At 37.3% G+C, this 24,482-nt stretch overlaps 1 protein-coding gene across 2 annotated transcripts in view; it reads right to left on the bottom strand.

The window, feature by feature from the left end:
• Nucleotides 1–24,482, bottom strand: part of USP25 (ubiquitin specific peptidase 25) — an 89,088-nt gene that overhangs the window by 9,826 nt on the left and 54,780 nt on the right. The window contains exons 8-21 of one of the 2 annotated variants that reach the window (XM_054270327.1): nt 23,765–23,841; nt 22,914–22,987; nt 21,308–21,456; nt 18,907–19,034; nt 18,065–18,160; nt 17,614–17,775; nt 15,043–15,251; nt 14,762–14,832; nt 11,102–11,330; nt 9,647–9,844; nt 8,122–8,261; nt 5,305–5,418; nt 3,466–3,561; nt 16–194 (exon numbers count right to left, since the gene is read on the bottom strand). In XM_054270327.1, coding sequence (XP_054126302.1) covers nt 16–194; nt 3,466–3,561; nt 5,305–5,418; nt 8,122–8,261; nt 9,647–9,844; nt 11,102–11,330; nt 14,762–14,832; nt 15,043–15,251; nt 17,614–17,775; nt 18,065–18,160; nt 18,907–19,034; nt 21,308–21,456; nt 22,914–22,987; nt 23,765–23,841 — 1,922 coding nt within the window. The remainder of the gene's footprint in view (nt 1–15; nt 195–3,465; nt 3,562–5,304; nt 5,419–8,121; nt 8,262–9,646; nt 9,845–11,101; nt 11,331–14,761; nt 14,833–15,042; nt 15,252–17,613; nt 17,776–18,064; nt 18,161–18,906; nt 19,035–21,307; nt 21,457–22,913; nt 22,988–23,764; nt 23,842–24,482) is intronic. The other variant, XM_054270326.1, reaches the window with a different exon arrangement.

Below are 24,482 nucleotides of genomic sequence, written 5' to 3'. Positions count from 1 at the left end.
TGCAGATCTTATTACCTTTCATCAAAGCTGAGATTGTGATCTCCAAACTGCTCCAGTAATGTCCTCTCAATTATCTTCTTTGGTGCCTGGTTTTGGATGAAGTAAACAATGGCATGACGCAAACGATAATCACATTCAGGTGGTGGATCTTCCTGGGCTAATTTTAGCAGACGTGTGTATTCCAACTTAATTGCCTACATAATTTAAAAAAAATAGATATTATTCCTTCTGGCTTTCAACTCAGACATCACAGACACAAGATACTTCATGTGCCATGACATTTTGCCTATAAAAATTTCTAACAGTTCCACAGACTAGTCTTCTAAGATGTCTAAACCACATTTTTAAGAACTCCACAGATAAATTGTCAAGTTGGTACTCTCTCTCACCAGTCAAGCCTGAAAAAATCCCAAGTAAACCTTCCCTTCAAAAGTAATTCCAATCCTGTGCTATGTCTCCCTGCCAGGAAATTTATCCAATCCTTAGAAAGGTTTCTTTAAGCCCAAGACAAGTATAAGATTTCAGGCACTTGACCATAAGAAATTTTCTGAAGTCTCATTAGGTAAAAAAGTACCTCAAATACATGGTTAAATGCAAAGACATGAAAAAAAAATCCTACAAGAAGTTTAGTAAACATGTATGATTTGGAAAATACTAAGTGGGAATGAGATATGTCCTTCAATGAAAAACAATTGATAGGGTTTCTGAAGAAAATAAGAATTCCATATGAACAGCACTGCCCTATAGGGCAGGATGAAGCCCTTCTGAATATTTTAGAGAAATTTTAGAGGTCATCAGAGTCATTTACTTTTCCAGCTTTGCCACCACATTAGGTTTTAATGAACACTATTTGATGTGTTCATTAGATTTTACTCACTGAAACCATATAGCATGAACAGGAGCAACAAGAATTAGAAAAATGGTGACAAATGTTAACACACATTCCACAAATTCCTACTGAAAACAGGAAGGTTATCAGATGGTTTCCTAACACATTAGCAAAGTTTCAATACAACGTATGCACAAAATAAAGCATCAAAGCAGTCACACAAAAAAAACCCAAACCCAAACAAAAAAATCCTACTCAGTATTTCAAGTGTCTTTATGCTATAATACAAGAAATTTGGGCTCACATCCCCTGCTAATAACACATTTTGTTTCAGGACTAAACATGTAAGGTAATAAGGTAATAAGGTTTAACCATAGAGCACATGGAGATCTTTAAAACTTAGGAGAATGTTCTGCATCAATATCTTTAAATACTCATGATTTGCATTACCATTAAAAAGGATGCTTAGGACAACATTATAAATGCCAAAAGCCACAGAGTTTTGATTATCTTACATCAGAAGTTCCACCATTAGAAAGTCAACATGGCTAACAATTAAACCTTGTTTATTGAGGAAGCAAAAATAAACTGATTTAGACATCTAATTTTTCATATAATTACTTAGAAGTAGTAAAAATGCAACACAAATCCTATATTTTCATAATAATTTTAAAATAATGTGGAATTCTACAGATTCAGAAATCTTTAACAAAATGAAAAACAAACTCTCTACACAAAAAAAGAAACAGCAGAAAAATGTATTATATGCTTTCATTTTCTCACTAAGGATAACAAAGATCTTAAAAGTAAACATTCTGCAAGGAGTTGTCTATAAAGGTTAAAGAACAATGATTGGAAGAGATCACTGACCAAGAAATATCTGAATGTTAGTCATGTTAAACCTGAGGTCTAGAGGGGGAGTGGAACCTTGGCTGTAACAATGACCCACACCAAAGGAGTTTCACCTGAGTAACATTAAAACAAAGATATAGAACCCCCCCAGTTTTTTGGAAACACTAATTTCATCAAAAACAAACACATAAAGGAACACAGTAACAGTATTAAAAGACATCATAGAAGCTTTTATAGTAAGCTAGGGGAAAAAGTGAGATTTCATCTGATGTGTCCCAAACCAAAAATTTTGCTCCCAAAACAGCTCCACTTCATCTGCATCCATTCATACTAACGTATTCCTTCAAAATGAACCACATTTCACCTCTTTAAGCTATTGCAAACATGATTCAGCAGAAAATGAGTAAGGAAAGCTTTTTACTTTATGTCAAAACATTTTCTCACTCAAAGACATTCTGCCCCCATGAAGCCTAAATGTTTAAGGACTCAAAATTAAAGACTGAAAATCATTTCAACTGAGCATTGTTTTGATAACTCTAAAGCATTAAATAGAATTTTATTTTGAAGTAATTTTCTGCTTTAGAATTATCAAAACACCCTTCATAATAAAAAATATAATTAGATATAATTAAACTTTCTGGTTCAAATCAAGGAATGACTTGATCAAATGAGGATTTTTTTTTCAACTTGAAAAACACTTTACATCTTTTCATTAATAAATTTAAAAATAAAAAAAGCAACCAACACTGAATCCCAAACAAACCCAGTTTCACTGAACAGAGGCTGTGGCAGATGTCTCTCCCTTCCCTGAGACCAGGCACAGTTAACAGAGACAGCCCTGCACACACATTATGGTTATAACCCTTCTCTAAGCATCCATGTCAAACACCCACACAGACAAACCAAGCAACCAATCCATGAGGTTTCAATTTCCTTACAAAGGGGTTACAGAGCTTTTTGTTGGTGATGTTAGGGGTTTTTGTTTGTTTGTTGCTTGTTTGGGGGTTTTGTGGCTTTTAGAATTTCTTCTAGTGGAAGTACACCATAACACTTAAGAAGAAAACAGACTGCTACTCAATGACAAGCAACAAACTTCTTTCTCCTCTCCAAATCACATTTGAGAGGATTTTACACTTTACATCATGTCAAAGCAACTCCCTTTCTAATACCCTGAAAATTCAAAAGGCCATGAGCTAAAGGTGCTCAGAAGTTTGTGTATTTAAGAAAATGAACACATTTCCAAATCTGGTGTCACAGTGAAGACTAATCACCATAAAAAGCCTAATGTCTAATTCCCAGTAATAAACCACTGCTTAAATAAATAGTATTGACACCCATGCAGTTATACAAAAGCAAGCAATTTAAAATTATTAAAAATCTTTTAAAGAGTACAAACCAAGAATATCTCTTTGAATAAACAACAAATCACTAAAAGTCCATGGGTAAAAAAAACAAACCTTATGTCTCACAGTCTACCAAAGGCATGGGTTTTATTACTAACAGGAGAAAAAACCCATATACTTTTATTGATTACATTTCTAGGTTTCATATTACTAATATGTGACTACTATTACTAAAACCTAAAATGCAGAAAGGTCTATGAGCTGCTGACATCAACAGGGCAAATATCTGTATATTTCAAGGGATAAACATCTAAATTAGGGACTGATATAGACAAGCATATATAAATGCTGGAAAAGACTATATATACAGAAAGGGGTAGAGGGAGTAGCATATCTAACAGGAAAAGTCAGAGGAGAAAAAGATGAAAATGTTAGTTGTACCTTAAAGAACCCTGCTTCTGGCCCACACCTGTCATAAACATTCCTGGCTTTACCTATAGCCATGATAATACCTTGCATGTTCGGGGTCAGCATGACCTGCCACAAGGGATTTAAGGTAAAAGTTTTGAATGATTAATATTTTAATGACTAAATTCAATATGCTTTTAGTCTCATGCAAAATGAAAAAGCAACTTAATGCATGCATACATTCATATGGCACATGTGAGCATATTCTGCAAATCAAATCATGGCATGTGTATGTATAGTTTTACTGTAACAACATTAAAGGAATCTTACAAAAAAGAAAAAAAAGGGAAAAAAAATCTGTGTCAAAAAAGTTACATGGACCAAACTTCCCAGGAAAGGAACATGCACAGTTCAGCATTAGTACCAAGCAGAAACTGCACACTGAATAAGTGCTACCCATGGCCATGAAAGGATTAAAAAAAAAAGTTCCGAGTAGAAAAATCATCCAATCACACTTGAGATATACTGCACTAAAGCCACCTGTGTTTTATGCATATTTCAAGGTCAAAAGAGGAGACTCACTGCTGCAAATGCAATCAATCCCTGAAACAGGTGCAGACAATCTCTTAAACATCATACCCAAAACAATTAACAAACACCAAGCCAAACAGAAGACATCTCTCACTGCTATTCACATCAGTTACACACAATTTGATACATCCAAGCTACTCAGAAAAGCCTCTCCCCTTTTTTATCTGTAAGGAAAGGAAAACACTCCCTCCCTGCCCAAGGTATTGCTGGTGCAGCAACAAATGATGAAGGATCTTAAACTCCCTGCGAGTCTCCCACACATAAAAACATTTTCAAAAGTGAATACACTCACAAAACAAATAGGGAAATAGGTAAGAAAGTTATCCTCTAGAAAGACAAGGGCATGGGGACAAAACTAAAAACAAACAAGCAGGTGATTATATGAGGTTAAATCTCATTTCCTTCACGGTGGAGACTACACATCTGCGAGAAGCTAAACTCAGTGTGATGATGTCAATTGAACCATTTTATTCCCCATCCTCCCAGTTATAACTGATCACACTTCCAGGGCAGAATGACCTGAAACATTCATTTGCCCAGGGAAGCTAAAGCTCCCCAAGAACCCATGTTCAGAGCCCTGAGAATATGGGCTGCACCAACTCTATTCCCCCCCAAAAACAAACATGGAGTAAGCAATGACAATGAAGGGGAGTTTGATGACCAGCAGTGTTGCTTTCTACTGCTGAAACTGAGCAGCAAAAACCAATGTTCCTCAGAAAAACAACAGGCCCCTTAATTATTCCTCAAGTAGTAGCAGGCACACGTACCACCATGAACCTGAATTATTTTTAAGATTTGCAAGATTCAGTTCTACCAGCCATATAACTTTCAGGTTATTTCCTGAAATGTGGCTGATTTAATCCCCAAAGCCTGAAAAGCTTAACCTTGGCAAATGAGAGATCAGACTTTACTTGACTGACAAGAAAGCACAAACATTAAGAACATTTCTCAGTGTCCTGTCCCCTTTTAAATAATGCAGCAGTGTGCAGTCTTATCACCAGCATTTTGAAGGCTACCTGGCCTAACACAAACATTCACCCTCCACAGCTGAAGAGACAGATACACCTCCAGTGTAAAAGGCAGCATGCAAACCGTGCCCAGTTAAGAGTTTGTAGTGCTTTCCTTCCGTATTCCACAACAAACTATGACGTTGTTAAAGATCACAAATCGCTAAGCATTTAGTTTTGCAGAAGTCTGTTAGGTGTCACAGTGTGCAGACATGCCAAAACTCTCATCAGGCAGCACAAGGAAGCCCCCAGGAGGAGCAGTGCACACGAGTACCTCATCGTCATAACCCCCCTCCTCTGACTCAATGACAAACGTCCCCACATCGGGGATCGCCACCTCCACCACTCGCTGGGTGGGAGCTGCTTGAGCTGGGGCATTAGCAGAGCTCTGCAGAAGAAAACCATTATCAGTACAAGCTTGGGGGGAAAAAAAAGAATAATCATAATAAGTATCAGAAAATACAATAAAATTATGGAGAGATGCAAGCTGACAGGCTGATCTAGTACAATGATGTCCATTGCTTATATTCTCTAACTACATACAGCTTCTGAATTTTTTCAGAATTTAAGTGATATTTCTAATTTTTTAAGCAGTATATTTTAAAATTAAGCCATAATTACTAAAATTATTTCATTTGTTCTTTATTCACTAATTCTATCTTTACATGTTATTATACCAGTATAACAACTCTAATATCCATTACAAATTAAAGTCACTTGGCAAAGGATGTCAGTGAACCACCATTTTTTGTACATTTCACCCCAAAATTACTAAGTATATTATAAAATATCAGAATAGTTTAGGAAGGGACCTCAAAGATCATCCAGTCCTAAAGATGCCACCCACTAGATAAGGTAGCTCAGGCACCCATCCAGCCTTGAAGAAGGCCAGGTCAGATACTTCATATCTGAAATACCTGATAAAGTCACACTAAAGGCTTCATATCTGAAATACCTGATAAAAGTCACACTAAAGGGTAAAAACAAACTGAAAGCTAACATTTCCTGATGCTCTGGGAGAGAAAAAATGCCAAAAAGAGCCTTTTAAAGAACATTTAAAGGAGCATTACATTAAACTAGATTCTTTTTAGAAGACAAATTAAACAGAATATCAGGAGAAGACTATCTTAGTTACTAAAATTCTTGACATGTTAAATTAAGTTTTAAACAGCAACAGAGACAAATATTGGCTCCTATGGTCTATCACTCAATAACAGGCAGTTTGCAACATTTGCAGAACTTAAACCTTGACTCTAATCCAAGCAGTGGCCAAGTGCTATGCTACTTGTTTTGCAACTGTAACAACAACTTCACTTTTTAACCAAGATTCCAAAAACACAGTATCTATTTACACCCAACACTGTATAAATACAAAGGAGGGCTATGCAATCAGAAGGCAGAAAAAATGGACAAAAGGCACAAAATGGAAAAAATTAACATGTGGTGAGTAACCTACAATCCTGTTACATGTGCTGATGTTGCCTTTCCTTCTTTTATAAATGGACAAACAAAAAGGCAAGTAATGGGATTTATGTCTGCATGTCTGAATGCATATGGAAGCAGAATAATTTGAAAGCATGATGATACACTGAGAAGGAAGCACAATTCTGCCTAAGTGAAATTTGGGAGTACAGAGAACAGCTTTTAAATGTTATCAGAGTACCTTCAGATTAACTAGAAATTGAACTACATTTGTTTCTAAATAATGTTTGCATGGTTTGTTTTTTTTCTTTTTTCTCATTAAACAGATCATGGTGTTCCCCAACCACAGTCTTGTCAAGTCCTAAGGCTGACCACTATGCCCAGTGCCATCATCCTGAACTACAACACTTGATGCATTGAAAAAAGTCTAAGAGTCTTTCACATCCCACTGGGATTGTGTCCACAAACCCTGGAAGGAGGACAGCCTTATGAAAGACATTTTATCATGTATTATGGTGTCTTCACAGCCGCCTTTTCAGCTGGAGTAACATATATTAAACAGCTTCCCACTAAGCTGTACTGAAAACTCAGAAAAGGCCAATATGCAGCAGCCTAAGGCTTTGGTGGCAGAGCATCTTCTCACCCAGAGTTAGGTGAGGTTCCCTGTTAGCTTCAATTTCAGTTTAGCAGAGGAAGTGTGCTTCCCTGCCTTCCTGACACCACAGGAGGGGTGGAAAACACAGCCGGTCAAGGGGGTGCCAACAAGCTGCCACATAATTTTCAAAGATTGTAAGGTATTTGGGGCCAGACTGTTTCTGGATTCACATAGGAAGCATTTTGCACAGATCTAAACTGTTCATATCCTTAGTGGTTACTAGGAATACCTAAGGAAGTTATACTCTACATTTACAGATATGGTTCCAAGTTAGATGCATATATTGTTTTAATGACACAAAGTTTTGTGGCAAACACGTTTGTCATTTATCAACATACTTATAGGGAAGTAAGAAAGTATTTGCTGAAAGAAGAAAACGTCAAATATTAGTTTCATTAATAACCCATAAAATAGTTCATGCCCCATTCCTCTTTCACTTTGTACAAAGTGAAAAGAAACATCCAACACTGATTGTTAAGGCATCCTATGAATCACAAAAAATTATTTTCACCAAGTTGTAAATCTGCATTAAAGCTACAGAATACTGTTGAAAAACCCCTTATTTTTGAAAGTTACATTAACTTCCACAGGTCTATCAAAGGAACTCAATTATGTATTTACATTTCCCAGATAAAAACCTGAATGTCTAAAGCAATATTTTTCAAGTCTTTCACATGGACTGTAAATGTTTACTCCTCAAAAATACATGGAATCGTCTAACATTTTTAAAAGATGGTGGGCACAAACAGTTGATTCTAATTTGAACAATATGCTGTACTCCTGGCAAGCACTTTAATCCCATAGAGAACACCTATCTTAGTATTTTTATTTTTGCACTACACCCATTACCATTGTACATAGTTTCTGGATGGACTTTAGTGATGGACAGTCCTTGAAGAAAAAGCAATTGTCAGTTCAAAGTTTCCCGACTCACACCCTTGTATCAGTTTTTGTATAATTTTCACTTGCAAAATTAAAGCAAAATAAGTATTTCAAGCTTCAAAATGTCCTCACCGTATCCATTATAGCTTCTGGACCTCTATCTTCTTGTTCAGCTAAAGCTTTATTGATTGCTTGTACAGAATCTTCTTTTAAGTGCTTTGAAATATCAGTTCTTGATGGCTGCTCTAAATACTCTGGTTCTCCAGCTTGAACTTAGTGACAGAAATAAGACAACAATTTTGTGTGTTAACATAAGCCTGAATTTCAAATTGATTTAGTTTTATTTAGATCACTGTCTCATAGATAAGACAAGCACACAGAAAATGCAGGGTAGGACACAATTCACAAACACAACTTTACACCAGTCTGTGTCTCAGGTAATTTTAAACACTTCCCTACAAATGGATCCCTGATTTTTCATTAGGAACTAATATTTTATATTACAAATATATTGTATTAGAAATTTTATATTAGACCTGTCCTGTCTATAGATCCATTGAGGCTCCTGAGTGAGGGGTATTCATCAACCAATCATCAGGGATGACTGAGAACAAAGGTGAGATTCTAGCTGGAGTTTCTGTGGGATACAGACTCAGCATATGAAATGACCTCCAGCCACCTGAGTGCAAGATTTATTTTTGTATGTAAAACACTAAACACATTATATTCTTCTGCCTTAAGGGAGATCACAGTCTCCTCCACTTGAGAGCAACAAATTGATTAGTATAGTGTCTTATATTCCTTACATGATGAAACCAAATTTTGGCAGACTAAACATTAATTTTGTACTTTCCATTACTAACAAAAGAAATAGCATAAATCTCAAAGTGTTTGTGAACTCAAAGCATAACAAAAGATGAAGCAGCTCTCCATAGAATATGCAAAACAAACAATCCCATTAAATCACTGCACTTCTTACACTTATTTTGCAGTCGCACGTAGCTATGAGAAATGTATGCTCAATCTTTAGGACTCAAATACAGCAATAAGAACATCTGGACAGAAAATTCATCTTCATTGCCAATGGTCCTTATTAGCTGGGTTCCAACAAGCATTGGCCTTACGGTTGCTGGTCAGAATCTTTTCCACCCAATTTTAACACCCTAATTGCCACACAGTAATTTCATAAGCAGGCCCTACTCTCATTATCATTAAATCTATTCAGTGTACTGCACCAAATACATTATTCTGATCTTCAGATATAAATGCTATTCTAATTTAAAATGTGAATGTAGGTCTCACACTAAATCATCCTGAATAGAAGAAATACATCATTTACAGGCTAACAAGTCCCCAAAACAGACTGGTGAGACCTAACTTAAAAATATTCAGTTTCTATGGGGAAAAAAAAAGAATAAAGAAGTTCAGGACAACTGGGAGGGAAAAGTCAGAAGAATCAATGAATAATTATTTTCTTTAAATAAAAAATTAAATGCAAAAACCCACCCCAACAGGCTAAACTTGAAGTATAGTTACCTTGGCCAAGTAAACAGCTGTAATTCAAGATTACACAAATTAGCCTTTTCTTCCTTCCTTATGTTCTAAAATATATATACAAGCCCCAGTGACTTTTGGTCAACAGGTGGAAGCAGCTAACCTGGAGCAGGTGAGGGTGCTGGTGCCCTGGGTATCTGAGATAACAATTTCTCCTGCTGTGCTTTCTGAGCAAGTTCTGCATCCCACTCTTCAAGTTCTTTTTCAAAACGTTTATTGTCTTCCTTGACATAATCCCTTAGATCAGAAGGCAGTGTGTCCATCCCAACAAGCATCTGTCCTGTTTCTTTGTTGAACTCCTCTGTGGTAACACGAAAGATAATTTTCAGAAAAAGAAACAATAGGACAAAAGAAAGTAAAAAGTATGTTCAACAGATATCCACAAGTAAATTACCAGAAATGTGCAGCATAGCACCAAATCCCCAAAACTATAATAGTTTTAACTGGTTTTACTATCTGTTGAGCACTCTATGTGAACATTCAGAGAATACTCACAAAACCCCCACCACTGTTTGATTGTATTACTGCCACAGAGAGCTGGACACAACTAAATTTCCCAAGAGAAAAGGGGAAGGAGAGTAGGAGAGTGGACCTACAGGAATTCAGAAATCTAGCTGATAAGAATACCAACTAAATTGGGTAATCTTCCTTTTGCTTTGAGAATGCTCTCTGCAGGGGCGTCCCACATCCCAGGGGATCCACCAGCAGTAATTGCCATGCAGTGGGCAAGCCTCAGATTTAATCAGAATGGCACAGGCAGCCTATGGGGCCCAAACACCCTATGGCTGCAAGTGCACCACCAACATGGCAACCTAGGAAGGTCAAGGGTAATACTGGGTCTCATTTAAAAACTGATCAAATGAGCACTTGAGCCTTCTACCCTATCAAAAAACAGGAACCTGAACATTTTCCATGACCTTCTACTGAATATCTGGACACTTTCACAGATAGCTCTCTGTCTATCATTATCCAAAACTTTGTGTTATGGGATTGCTGTCCTCTCTTTAATCACTTCCATACAGAGCCTTATAGCTACATACTTCTATATGACCTGAAAAAAAATTCCCAACCCATGTATTACTTAGGGTTTGATGTGTGGTTGGTAAGTCTAAGTTATTCACATTTCAATTTACTGCATAAGCTTTCAAGTTTTCATGCTCCAGTAGAGTGTATCAGGGCTCTGAAGCTTATGGGGAAAAAAGCAGCTACACAAGGATTTTAATGTCAAAAGGCTCATTTCTCTATTTCCATACTTCTTTCCTAATCTTGAGATAAACCCTCCCAAATTCTGCAATTCCTTCTCTAAAATATTTACAAATTAGCAATCAGGGTGTTTTTTTAATCTTAATAATGCTGAAACACAGGCATTCTTTTTATTGATCTATAAGCTCAACAGCAATTGCTCCACCCACAAAAACAATCTAACAGTTAGCAGGAATAACATTTTCAATAACTATTAAAAACATTTCAAAAATCTGGAAATCCATCTGAAAGAAGTTTGTTTAACCAATGTATTTAGCTATTCTCTATCATGCAGAATTTGTGTAGACAACATTACCTTGTATCAAGTACTGCTCCTTGTCATTGATGTACATTAAGCAATATGCACTGGCATTCCTGTAACCACCAAAAGAGTCCCGTTCCAACTCTTCCCAAGTTGACTTTGTCACAGAAATATCATTATATTTCATCCATCTGTTCTGGTGGTGGTCATAAATATATGCCCAGTAGTGTCCTGCATTTGCTTGACCCTCATGAACTAGGACAGCATGCAACCTATAAGGAACCTTAAAAAAACAAAACAGGAAATAAAACAAATGTCAAACCCTCCCTGGCAGCATTTAGTTCCTATTGTATGCCACCAATAATTGCTACATGAAATAAAGGTAATTGAAATACAGTTAATCAGAATCAAAACACAACACAGAGGAAAAACAAGTAAAACTGACAACCCACTAAGCATAAGGACTTGGAACTATGTTACTTACCACTACTAGTTACAGGAGATCTTAAAATATTAGTATATGACATATATGTCTACTCTATTGCCTTTACTGCCACTCATCCTCTTTTCTTAATTCCTTAATATTTCTACCTTCATTGTATCTATCAAAAAAACCCTCAAATAACTCAGCCTTGACTGTCTCTGATTTGCTTCAGTTCCAATCTGGCAAACCTGTCAAAAAGTCTGGAAAGGCACATGCAAATTCAAACTCAGTGTTTTTTGTGTGACAGTAAAAGAATTTATTTAAATTAGTATCTGCTTCAGTTACCCAAAAATAGAATTCCCACAGTAGAATAGGAATACAACTGTTTTCCACTGTTTTAACTGTATCAGGAAAAGTTAAATAAAGCACAGAAGACCTGAAAAGGTCCCTTCCTCCTCCTGAGGGAAAGGATGATATCAGTTTCTAGGATCAGTGGAAAATGAATTACAGGCTACATCTGTAAACCAATGAGTAAGAACAATGAGAAACTTAGTTTCTACCTAAGTAATTGGGAGTCTGAAGGAGAGAGAGAAGCAGAATGAATGAGTTCTTTCTTACTTATAAGTCCTTTGAGAACATCTTAGTGATTGACTCATTTTAACCTGCTGTTACACATGCAACATAAAAGGGAAAGCTGAGCTTCTCTGCTATGCTCAGTGTGTCTCAATGACAACAGCTCAGCTGGGATGAAAAATCCCCAAAACCAGCTTGTGCTGGTGTCACAATCTGGACTGAAGATAAACAGTCTTTAACTCAAGGTGTACTCAGTATTTTTTGCAAATATCATTTGAGTACTGCAACAATCACAAACACACACATATCTGTGACTGGAGAAACTCCTTGAAGTTATTTTTAAGCTGATCATTCTCTTCCAGGCTACATGCAAGTGCTGGAGATTTTGCAACTCCTCTTGAACTGAAAAGCAGAGTGACTGCACAGCAGCTGGAATCAAACAGCCTGTCTTTCCAGAGACCAGACCACACTCTAAATCTCCCAAACACAAGAAGAAATCCTGACAAGTCCTTAAATCTGAATGCTCTGGGGTTTTTAACATCTGTTATTAAACCAGTGTGAAAGCCTCCTTAACATGACTGCAAGCCTCTGTATATGCACACAAATGTATGCAGATCCTGATTTAATAAAAAAGGGGTCTCTTTAGACTTTGCCAAAACAAATTTTCTTACCCTAAAATCAGGAACTAAAAATCCCTGTTGAATTTAAATTGTTTTACTTAAAACCATGCAAACTGGGCCAGCTTGAGGGTCCCCACCCTTTTTTCCAAGCCAGGAGAAGCAACTGTCAGTCACCCACACTGAGCTTTCAGGAAGGTTCCCCACAGAGGTGTGTGACCAGGGGACAGGTGAGTTCAGTGCCAACAGGCATCTCTTGTGATAAGCCATTTATCAACAGTGATTAATAGCACAAGGCAACACAAACATGGGTGGCATTAAACTTCTCAGTTTACACTTGGTACTTGTAAATCAGGAATAGAGCTTCACCAGCCCCATCACATGTAGCTAGAGAACAGATATGTCAAAGCTGCTATAACCCAGATGAACTCCCACAGAAAAAAAACTGTGTCTCTTTCCCAACAGCAAGTTCACAGAAGGAAGGAAATAAATAAGCAGCTGATAAAACATTCATTCAGGAGAATGAAACAATAAAGATTTCAGGAATGCATTTCATATGACAATTTGACAAAGGTTTTATGGACTACCGTATCTGCTCAGAATCCTAAAGGACAAAATGAGATAACAAAGAGCTTATCAAATGGTTCATAAATATAATATTTGCAGGATGCTTCCTAGTGTATGCTTGTCTTAAAAATGTGTCTAGTTTTATGTGCATAGAACTTGACTTCAAGACTGCAATCCTGCAATTGTATTTTGCAGAGGGAAACTGTTCCCAGGGAATGGGGCAATACCCAGCTATCAAATCACCCAGAGACAGAGAAAGCAGAGAAAAGCAGACAGCTCTGTGTACCTGCCTCCTTCCTATTGTGCCAAAACAGCAACAGGGACAAACCAGGTGAGCTGCAGAAGGGCAGTTTCCCTTCCAGCCTGTGATTTCAGATGGGTTCAGCACCTACTTTGTGTTTTACTAAGTAATCTCTTTTTTCTTTTGTAATAACAGCTGACTAGTATCTTTGCTATCCAGAGATATTTCTTCCTGCAACACCTAAGCCAACACAGGTAGATTATTCAGATGCAAGTGACTAAATTAATTAATTTTACAGTTAGATGACATGTAGCTTGTGGCCTTCTTCTTAGAACACAAGTATTAAGGGAAAAAAGTGCCTGCTAGTAGCAAGCTTAAAGAAAGTCATCTAGGCAAATCTGCCTGAAATCCGTAACATCACAGTTCAGCTGCCAGTAACTATTAGGAGCCATGTACAAAATGAAAACATACCTCAAGAAAAACTGTAAGCTGAACAGATCTTACTTGGAATGCAAATAGTTCTTTTTACTAACAGAAAGTAACAGAAAAAGTAATCTTTAGCCTTAAAACCTCTCAGAGTGAGAGAAGATGAGTAAGTGAACATAAGAAACAGCAGAGGAGCCACAACTCACAGCAAAACATTCTAAAAACACTGTTCAGACTACACAAAATAAGAATTTGCTAGACGATAGCTTAGACTAATAATCAAAGCTGTGAGTGATAGAATTTCTAGACAAAGTTTAAAAAAAAAACCCAGAAAAACAAAATAAAAAAACAAGCCAATAGCAACAATACCACTCACTGGAATTAACTACAAATCAAAATCAGGAGTCTTGAATTTCCATGTATTAGCATGGAAGTTGCAATATGCAGTGGCACTAAGCAGCAAAGTAAACAGTTCTTTCCTGTGTCTAATGTTTCATCACCTTAAAGCCATAAGTTACTGAGTAATAATGGGCAAATCAGGGCAAGAAAAGTCTGTTGTGCAAATCTGCATTCAGGTAAAAAATGGGGATCAGAGGTAGAACATGTTTGGGCTTTTCATCATAGTTGCCTGAATTTAAGCCTGTCACCTGTAAAATACTGTAACGCTGTCTTTCATTTGACTGCTCAACTAAAGGCTTACAAAACCCATTATGACGTTGCAATGAAATTTCTCAAAACACTACAGAATTGTACAGCTGCTCTCAAAACACTACATAATTGTATACTTGCTCTGTTTTCAAGCATCTAATAATTTTTTAAAAGTGCCAAAAAAGATCTATTTTCAGTTATGCTAAAACTGTACTTACCTGGACCATTGTTTTGTCAGAGTACATCAACTCAATTGTCCGATGTATTCGGGATATACTTTCTTGTAAATCTGAAAGACAAAGAAGAAAGAACTTTTCTTCCACAAGGCTGTATAACTGCACATGACTACATATTTATCTCATGAAAAACCAAACAGGGGTGCATTTCACACATGGTACATCTATCTACAAGCCAAATGCTAAACCTTCTGGGATGAAAGATTTCCCCCATGTGCACAAATCCTTTCCTACAGCAAATGCCCTTCCCAGTGTGGCATTACCTCTTGTGTCATTCTCTACTTCAGTCCTCCAGCGGTGCAAGCAGCCCTCCAGGACAGACAGCTCCTCCTCTGTGATGTGCCTTGGTGCAGGATGCATGGGCAGGTCAGGGGGAATCCGTGATTGTGTGAATGGTTTATGTATTACTGATCTCTGTACAGGAGATGTGCTTGGGACTTCTGATGATGAAGGCCCCTGCTGCTCTATTGTGCTGCATTCATTCAAAACATGAAATATAAAAATTGAATCATCATGTAGAGAGACTAAAAGTTACACCATAAAAATAAGCTTTTCACCTGAAAATGGGCATTTTAAACATAATAATTTCCTAAAGTGCAATCCAGAACACATAACTACAATAGCAATATGGAATTAGTTTTTAAATCCTGAAAGCTTTGTGGTGCATTACATATTAGCACAACAACAAAGTTTGCTTTATTTGAGACACTACTGAACAATTTCAAATCATGTCATACATGTAAATAACTGTGATTTGAAACATTCACTGCCAAGTGGCAGAGAGAGAAATCACAGTAGTTTGTCTTGTGGCCAATGACCATAAAATCCAATAAGCACAAATGCTCAGTTTAACAACTTCCTTCATGTGTCTTATGCCTAGCAGATTTTTTCTACCATCCTACCTCCAGCTTATGTTAGCTGAACAGCAATAATGAAGGGACCTCTGATACTTATGCCACACTGGAAATGCACTACCAACGCATCTAAATTTGTTCCAAACCACTCTAACACAAACTGCAAAGCAGCCACCTTAGGAGAATTCTGCAAGAGCAGCAGGGTAATAAAAATGAAGACTTGTTACACATTTTTCTCTTTCCATCAACAAGATCACTTCTATATAATTACACTGCATAAGAGGAAACTGAAGATGTTTCTTGCATGCCACGGAATTTCTGTGTACAGCATCATGATACAGCCTGAGGAACTTGTATTCTTCAGGAGTTTAGAAAGTTCTGAGAACGTTAAGAGCTGAAAATATCACTCCATATAACATTTCTACAGACGGACAAAAAAGCCACAATACTTACATTTCCACATAACAAACTTCCTGTACAGGAGTTTGGCCAGTTTATTACTTCTGATATTACATTTCATGAAGCAATGATAACTTTTAGAAGTTTGCCTTCTCTTATCAATCATCACAATTTCTGCTGGCATGATACCACTAAGGCATTGGACATCTTGTTAAAACCTTGTTAGATTAACGTACTTCACTTCTCTGAATGACAAATTTAACAACCTTGACTGACCCAGAAGATAGAGCCCTACTGTCCAAATATAACATACAAAGCTATGTAATAAGCTGTTAAATGTCCACTTATCCAAAACTGCACTCTATTACCAAAGAATTATTTAGGCTGGAGAAAACTTCTAAGATGATGAAGTCCAACCACTAACCCAGCACTGCCAAGTCCACCACTCAACCATGTCCCTCAGTGCTATATCTACACATATTTTAAAAAGAAGAAGACTCCACCACTGCCCTGGGAAGCCTGTTCCAACATTTGACAACCCCTTCTGTGAACAAATATTTCTTAGTATCCAATCTAATCCTCCTCTAGCGCAACTTGAGGCCATTTCCTTGTGTCCTGTCACTTGTTACCTGGGAGAAGAGGCTGGTTCCCACCTGGCTACACCCTCCTGTCAGGGAGCTGTAGAGAGTGATCAGCTCTCCCCTGAGCCTCCTTTTCTCCAGGCTGAGTGCCCCCAGCTCCTCCTCATCACAGTGCTCCAGACCATTCCCCAGTCCATTGCCCTTCTCTGGACATACTTCAGCACCACAATGTTTTTCTTGCAGTGAGGAGCCCAAAACTGAGCACAGGATTGAGGTGTGACCTCAGCAGTGCCCAGCACAGGGCACAGTCACTGCCCTGGTCCTGCTGCCACACCACTGTGATCCAGGCCAGGTGCCATTGGCCACCTGGGCACAACTGGCTCATGTTCTGTCACTGCTGACCAGCACCCCCTCCAGTCCTTAGCTGCTGGGCATCATCTGAAAACTGACTGAGCATACACTCAACCTCCTACACTGAGTTACTAACCTAAACAGGGAGAAAAACAACATTATTGGACACTGATCTCTCTGGTACTTTAGCTACTCTGCATTTAAGAAGCCAGATTATTTAGATTCCTGACAAATTTGGTAAGATATGCAAACTGCATGGCAGAAAAGGAGCTTAGCTCCTAGGCAAAAAGTAACAGATAAATTGCACACCAGAAACCTTGATGCTATGCAGCACATACACACTGCCCAATTCAGATTCTCAGCAATACCCATGGGAATCAATGATCTCACCAGAATCTTCTGTCTATTTAAAATTGTAGATGAAATTGGTCTGTGCTTAAAAATGGTAATCTCCTTGTGAAGACATTTTTTTAAGTGCATGAGACAAACCCAGGTAGGTCATTAACATTTTTATTTCCTTAGCCTGCCACGCTCAAAGAAAAGAGCAGAAACTTTATGCTACCCCCCCTAGAGATGCCTGGTTTTACTGGTGTGGTGCACAAAGCAGCTGGATGTGCTGGTTAGCTCTGGGAGCAGAGGCAGCCCTTACCTGGGGGGGATCTGTGGTGGCAGAGTGCCACTGGCAGGGGCACTGGCACCCAGGTCATCCACGGGGGACGTGCATACCGGCTTGCTGGAGGCAAACTCCAGGGCATACTGCAGGACATCTACCAAGGGGAATCGTTTAGGACCAGAACCATAGCTTAAATATCTGTTAACCACAAAACGTATTAATGCCATGACTCACAGATACAAAAAAAAAAAATTAAAAAAGAAAAAAAATTTTTTTTTTTTTCCGATTGACTGCAATTAATTAAAGCAAATCTTTCCTAGCATGTTTCATGAATCAGAATTACAACACTCATACATAGCTTCCAAAGAAAGGTTAAAAGAAAAGATATAGAAAGGAAATCTCAGGCAACACACAAAGTATATAATTGCAAAGAGTTATTCTATGTAGCCCACAATACTATTTGCATTGACACAGTTATCTATAGTACCGTTCTAATCTCTGCTGTAAAACTGTGAGGTACTCTTTGAGTCTCTTGATTTCATCTCGTTTAATTCTTGTTATTTCTCTGTTTTTGTGCATATACCTGTAAAACAAAATTTACAAAGTATTGTCAGCCTCTAGTATCCCAACAGTGAAACTGAGGTGTGTCTCCATCAGCCATGCAGTTCAATACTAATAAAAACTCACACCCTCACAGAACCTACAACATACTCAGCACTAAAACAGAATGGAGAAGAAAATGAGCCTTCCCTTCCACAACTTTCAGAAGATGTTTTTTCCCAGGGTCAAAAGCTCTGTTGATACCATGGATGACAAACTAGAAAGCCACTACTAGAGAGACTCTAAATTAAGTAGTTTTAGTGGCAACCACAGAGCAATACTCCTGTTTCATTATTTAGGTTCACAAATAACTTTATTGAAAACCATCCATTTCTGCTCTACAGAGAAACTGCATGCACTCATGCTGAGAATTGACTGCATGTTTGAAGAGTATCTGCAACACCACAAAACATCCAACTTGTCACCCTGTTTCCCAAAGGGACCCCTAAATGGTGGGTCTGATTTTTCAGAGTATTTTGCCTGTGTACACAAGTACTGAGCAATAAATGAAAGTGGAATCAGGTTTTTGACACAAAGCAGCAGTATGTCTTAAATTGTGATCTATGTGTACTTTCTGAAACAGATGAAAACCATGAAAACTCTAACTGTGTAAATAGAACATAAATTTACTATGATTCAAGTGAGCATAAGACACATCATGAACTTTACAAACTTACAAGATTTATTTTATATCCACACTAGAATTTTGTTGATAATATTATACCGTACCTGTCTAGATACAAAATTGGAGGAAATTCTAATTTGTTGTGTATCTTCTCTGGTCTCCCCAAAGCCTGATTAAACTCAAATCTTGATAGCTCAAATGTTAAGACAGGAGGAAGCTCTGTGAACCAGTGCTGGATGAAGAAACAGAAATCCCCAAAATTAATGCCTTCCAAAAGCAGAAATTCAGTAATAATGATACAATACCTGCAGACTGACACAGCTATGAGAGAAACTGGTTTTAGAGTGGATCAGCATAAGTTTTCCAATGCTACCACCCTCTCCCTTCAATGCACAGACTATTTGTTGCCCATGCCCATAAAAGCTTTGCTATCTGTGTTCCAGCAGAGGAGGCAGAAACATTTATTCCACTCTCATTTATTTTGCTCATACAGAAGTCAGCTCATGCTTGAGCCTACCTGCCTTGTCAACTCCTCAATGATACTGAAAGAGCTGTTTACACTGTTAGCAAGTGCTCTTCCTGCTATAGTTCTCTCAGACTCAGCTTCCTGATCCTTTCATTCACCTAGCAACATTCAAAGCTTCTAATGATCCCCTCTGAAACAGGATCAGTGAGTGTTTGACATTTCCTGCATACTAACAGCCTAAAGTTTCTACTCATGTCTCTAATCATATTACAATCTTCTGCTATCATCATCTTACCCCATTTGTCTTTGACTACTCAGCAGAGGTCTATCCATAGTCCTCATTTCTTTTTTTACATATGTTGTTTCTCAATTACAATACAAATCCAGCTCCAGTTCCAGCACTGAAGATCTTTTCTTTTCCTCTCCATTCTCACACGTAACAAACACATTTAAATAAGTTTGGGGTGTCTAACCACCACCTGAAGTTTCTCTGATTGCTGCAGAACACCATTGACATATTTGTCATCAGTGCCATAGCCCAGATGTGGCATTTGACTCAGGGCTCACTTCAAGTTCTCCTATCCAGCCAAATGTCTTGAATAGTCTTTTCATATAACTGGCAAACAGCCTTTTCTTCCAGTGCTCATGGCTAAAATTCTCTTGAAGCAGGATTTAAGTTCCTCAGGACAGAGAATGTCTCCTTTTTCTGTTCCTACATTAGCTCACTAGCTGACACCTGCTCTGTAACTGAGGCTTTTAGGTATCATGATAACAATACTAATACTAATAGCAGTCAAGCTAAATACCCCATTACAGTCAATGGTAGGAGAAAGGAAAAAAACCACAGAATGTTACTTTGAGGATCTTTCAACACATTTGAGTACCACATTATTATTCTCTTTAAGCTTTGATATCAATCAACCCTGAGAAAAGTTACCTGAAGTCTTTGTTCAGTTGAGACAGATCATGTTAAAGTTACAAGAAATTCAGAGTTCTTTAGTACTTCCAAACTTCCCAATGCACAGTAATATCTTTCAGGCATTATATTTAAACACATATTATTGCTTTAAACACATATTTTTGCTTCTTACTGAAAGAAGCAACATCACTGTGCACTATTTCAGGGAAACATAACCAAGTTACTTGGCCCCAGTCATAATGAAGCAATGCTTTTTCTAGAGTAGGACTTGACACATTACTTTTCTTGTTTTTCCACCACTGTAAATCTGTCATGTGTCTACTTCACTTCTATTTCCACATTCTAGGAAGCAAAGCTGACAATTTCACAGAACTCAAAGCTTAACAGTACAGATCTGTACATCACTATCCTGCTGTTTCCCAGTTTCCCAATATTACAAGTCAAAAAAGCCTCAAAACCAAAACAAAAAAGCCCACAACACCCAAATCTGACATTTCTAGTCAAGCATTTACAACAGAACTGGCATTTTATGCATGAATACACACAGGTTATAACTGCAAGACAACCTTTAGTTCATAAGGTGAACAGTTATGCTCCTGTAGTAGGTACAAACAAGGCTTCACCTTGCATGGAGAAACTAAACTTGGGATTGCACCAAGACATTTATGAGATTTTCTTTTCTTCAAATTATATCTCAGGAAATATGCTCATTGTAGAAGAGATGCCATAAAACATTTGTTGTAAAACACAAATTGGTACCAGAACTTCAGACTGGAGGATGATTTCAGTGTGTGTCACTAGGCTTCACAATAAAACCCCTCATGTACTTTGACATTACAGGAAGCAAAATTGCATTACTGCAAAAGATTGACATCAAGGAAGAAATTACACCTGAACTTTTTACATAAGCAGGAAAAAACCTCCAAGATTACACATCTTTAAAATAACTGAGATGAAACATGAATAGCTGAGTAAAGAGAAAGGAGCTCAGCCTTTACAGGCAATGGGGATTCCCATCTATACAGCAGGTGCCATGAACCATAAAAACCAGACATGAAACCCAAAGAAAAATTAAGGGCACTACAATAACATCCCAAGAGAAGTCCACAGGAGCACTTACCTCCTGACCAGACTTTGCAGAGTTTTCTGAATGGAGAGATTCAATTTCCCCTTCAATCATTGCAGCTTCTAGGCACTCATGCAGATCTTTAAAGCCATTAACCTGTAGTGGATACTGGCCAAACATTTCTGTGTTTTCAAATTTTTTACCTTCACATGAAAAATTAAACAGTTAATGTTTTAGAACAAAAAAATTATCTTGAAAAAAACCCTATCTATCCTAGGTCAATTGATCTAGTCTACTAAACAATACCCACATTTTCTTATTGAATTTAATTATATGCCAAAACACAATTTATTCAAAAATGTTGCTCCAGCAATATTGAAAATTACTGTATTTTCCTCTTCAGACCACTTTTATATTTTTTTAGCATCTTTTGGTAATAAGCAAAACTGAAACTTACTTGGCACCACAGACATATGGCAAGTTTTACACATATAAATCAAAGTCCTCCCCTGCAAATAGGAGCTTCATAATACAAATGTATATTGTATCAGCAAAGTCAGTGGAATTGCTGGTATGAAAGAGCCCTTTGTGTAAGTACATTTTGCAAAAATAAGCCACAAAAGAGAACATTCATTTCTGTGCTGAAAACAAGATTATATTTTGGTAACATTGCATTAAGATGTAAGTGCAAAAATGAGGACAAATATGGGGGACAAGTGATTTCAACCTAGAAATTCCATTTATTTCAATTTTAAGTCAGTAACAAGTTTTGCATCCCCTAGTTTCTTTTCATTTGTTTGATTTTTACATATCTCCTCTGTTAAAATGAGAATGTAAGGGATGAAATCAGATAAATATAAAGAAGCAAGAATGCTACTAGCAAGAAATCTGCAGAATGGTTGTGAAATCTGACAACAACTCATTAGAAACATGTTCAAGGTCACAGAATAACCTGGAAGCCGCTTAAAAGACTACACCTGCTTCATTCAAATGCAAAAGTCATTCATTTGGATGGGAGGCAAAATCATCAACATTAAAATGACTCAAAAATACTTTCATGGCCTTTTGGAAATAGAGATCAGTACAATTCTGCAGATCTACTAATCACATACAAATAAGGTAAAGGGAAGCTTGTTGTACAGTGTCTTCCTCCTTAGCACTCTCTCCAACACTGCCCTTGAGCAGGTTTCCACTGACTTGTTTCCCAACAAACTGTACTTGTAGGAGGGTGAGTTTTCCATATGAGAAATTTTGCATAAGGAAATGCTGTAACTCAAGGTTTAAATGGCATTAAATGAATCAGAGGGAGCATGAGAGAACAGCTCAGTGAAATACAGTATCTTGCCTTCTGTTAAGTGGTAACAGTGCCCCAATAATTTTTTCCAAGCATCTTCCCTCAGCATCTCACCCCAAGTTCTGCTGCGCTGAGAACATACACTCAGCTCCTGAAGGTTATGAAAACATGGATGCAGCTCACTGCATTTCTCCTCAGTCTCATACCTCAGCAACAATTTGTCACAGACAAATTTATATATGTGTGTTCTCCATATATGCTTCTGCAGAAGCAGCTAAAATCCTAAAAATGCATCAGTCACCTGTGTGCTTGGACAAGCACAGATCAGACATGACCAGAGAAGTGCAGGTAAATTCTGATGCATACCTTCAAGTACACCTACTGCTAGAAATCTTCCATAAAACAACTCCACCATTGGGTTCTTTGGTTTCTCTCCATCCCTGAAAGAACAGGAGCTGTGTTAGTGCAAAAAAAATCCAAGTCAAAGCTACAACCTTTGATCTATAAAACCATGAATTCTTCTCAAATTCAGAGTTCAGAATGAATGAAATCAGAAGTTTAAAAACTTCTGAATTCATTATAGAAATTATGCCTATTTTACTGTTAATTTATTTTTGTACTTCCCTCTAATGACAATAACAATGATTCAGATATTTGCAAGGAAAAATATATTCTGAAAATTAGTTTTCAGAAGCGTTTCATTTTAAGACAATCTATGCAAACCAGATTAAGTAATAATACAGTTTAAACTGCACAAAACACTTGTAAAAACTATTTCTTGAAACATTATAGAAAAAACCATGTGTTCAAAAGAGTTTCCAGATGCTCACTAATACAAACAACGAGTATTTTCTTCTGAGATGAGAAAGAGGAGCAAAATTTTGAAGTACTTTAACTACAGGATTGAAAAGCAAAATGGCATTAAATTAAAAAAAAGCCAAAATGATTACCTACAAAACACCTCTTTATTTTACTCTTTATATACTCTGGACTTCATGGAGCTAGATTTTTAACAGGAAATAAGAGGGTGAAAAAAGACAACTTGTGGAAAAAACCCAGAAGTATTGATATGTATGGAAAAAAATCACACTTGAACTAAAACAAGCTACAGAGTCAAATTTTTTTCAGCCATACAGAGAATTGCATTTTTGGTCATTTGCTTTGCTTTTCTCTCATCTAAAATGTTCAACACGCAGAGCTAGAAAAAAAATTCTTACCTCTCTTCTTCAGCTTTAATTTGGAAGGCATCTTCTAGCCAATCTAATAATTTGTGTGTAAATTCACTAACATCTTGCTGTTAAAAAACAAAGTGATCAGTACACATTTGCAACAGAACACAACAAAGTGTCACCTTACAAGACCAGTTTAGCAGAATTCCCTTCCCCCTCCACCAGTGTTCCAGAATCACACAATGTCTAAGACTATGCCACGATTGTTTTTTTATGAGTGGCTCTGGTGTTCCTCAGCAGTGACACTGTCCTGTGATCCTTGTTACTTTGGCTCAGCTTTCACACCACGCTAGTCCAAAGGCATCTCTTGAATCCCATTGTTCAAACCCTTTGGTATCTAGCAAGTGGTGACTAATATTACTTTCATCAAGCAACAAATTCAGTGTGCTATTGTAATTAAACAACTCAGCCACATAACCTCATGTTATGAAACAAAGCATCTGAAGAAATAGAATATTTCTCCAAAAAAAGCAGAATATACACATTAAGATTTGGGTAATAATCCTCAATATTTAGATCCTCCAAACCAGTATCTAAACAAGCAGTATAATGGCATTGTACGTTAACAGTACAGCCCTGGATGTACTGTTAGATCAGAATAATATTTCTCCTTCAAAAACCCCCAGACTTAGAAGTTAAAATAAATCCTAAAAGCAAGAATGTTGAACTATTAGTCCGTTTCTAAAATAATAGGAAGAAAGTGTAT

Source organism: Melozone crissalis, unplaced genomic scaffold (assembly GCF_028551555.1).
Source record: "Melozone crissalis strain CALT ecotype California unplaced genomic scaffold, PUWL_Pcris_2 ptg000009l_1, whole genome shotgun sequence".
Taxonomy (NCBI): Eukaryota; Metazoa; Chordata; class Aves; order Passeriformes; family Passerellidae; genus Melozone; species Melozone crissalis.
The sequence above is the reverse complement of the archived record's forward strand: the minus strand, read 5'-3'. Positions and strand labels throughout refer to the sequence as shown.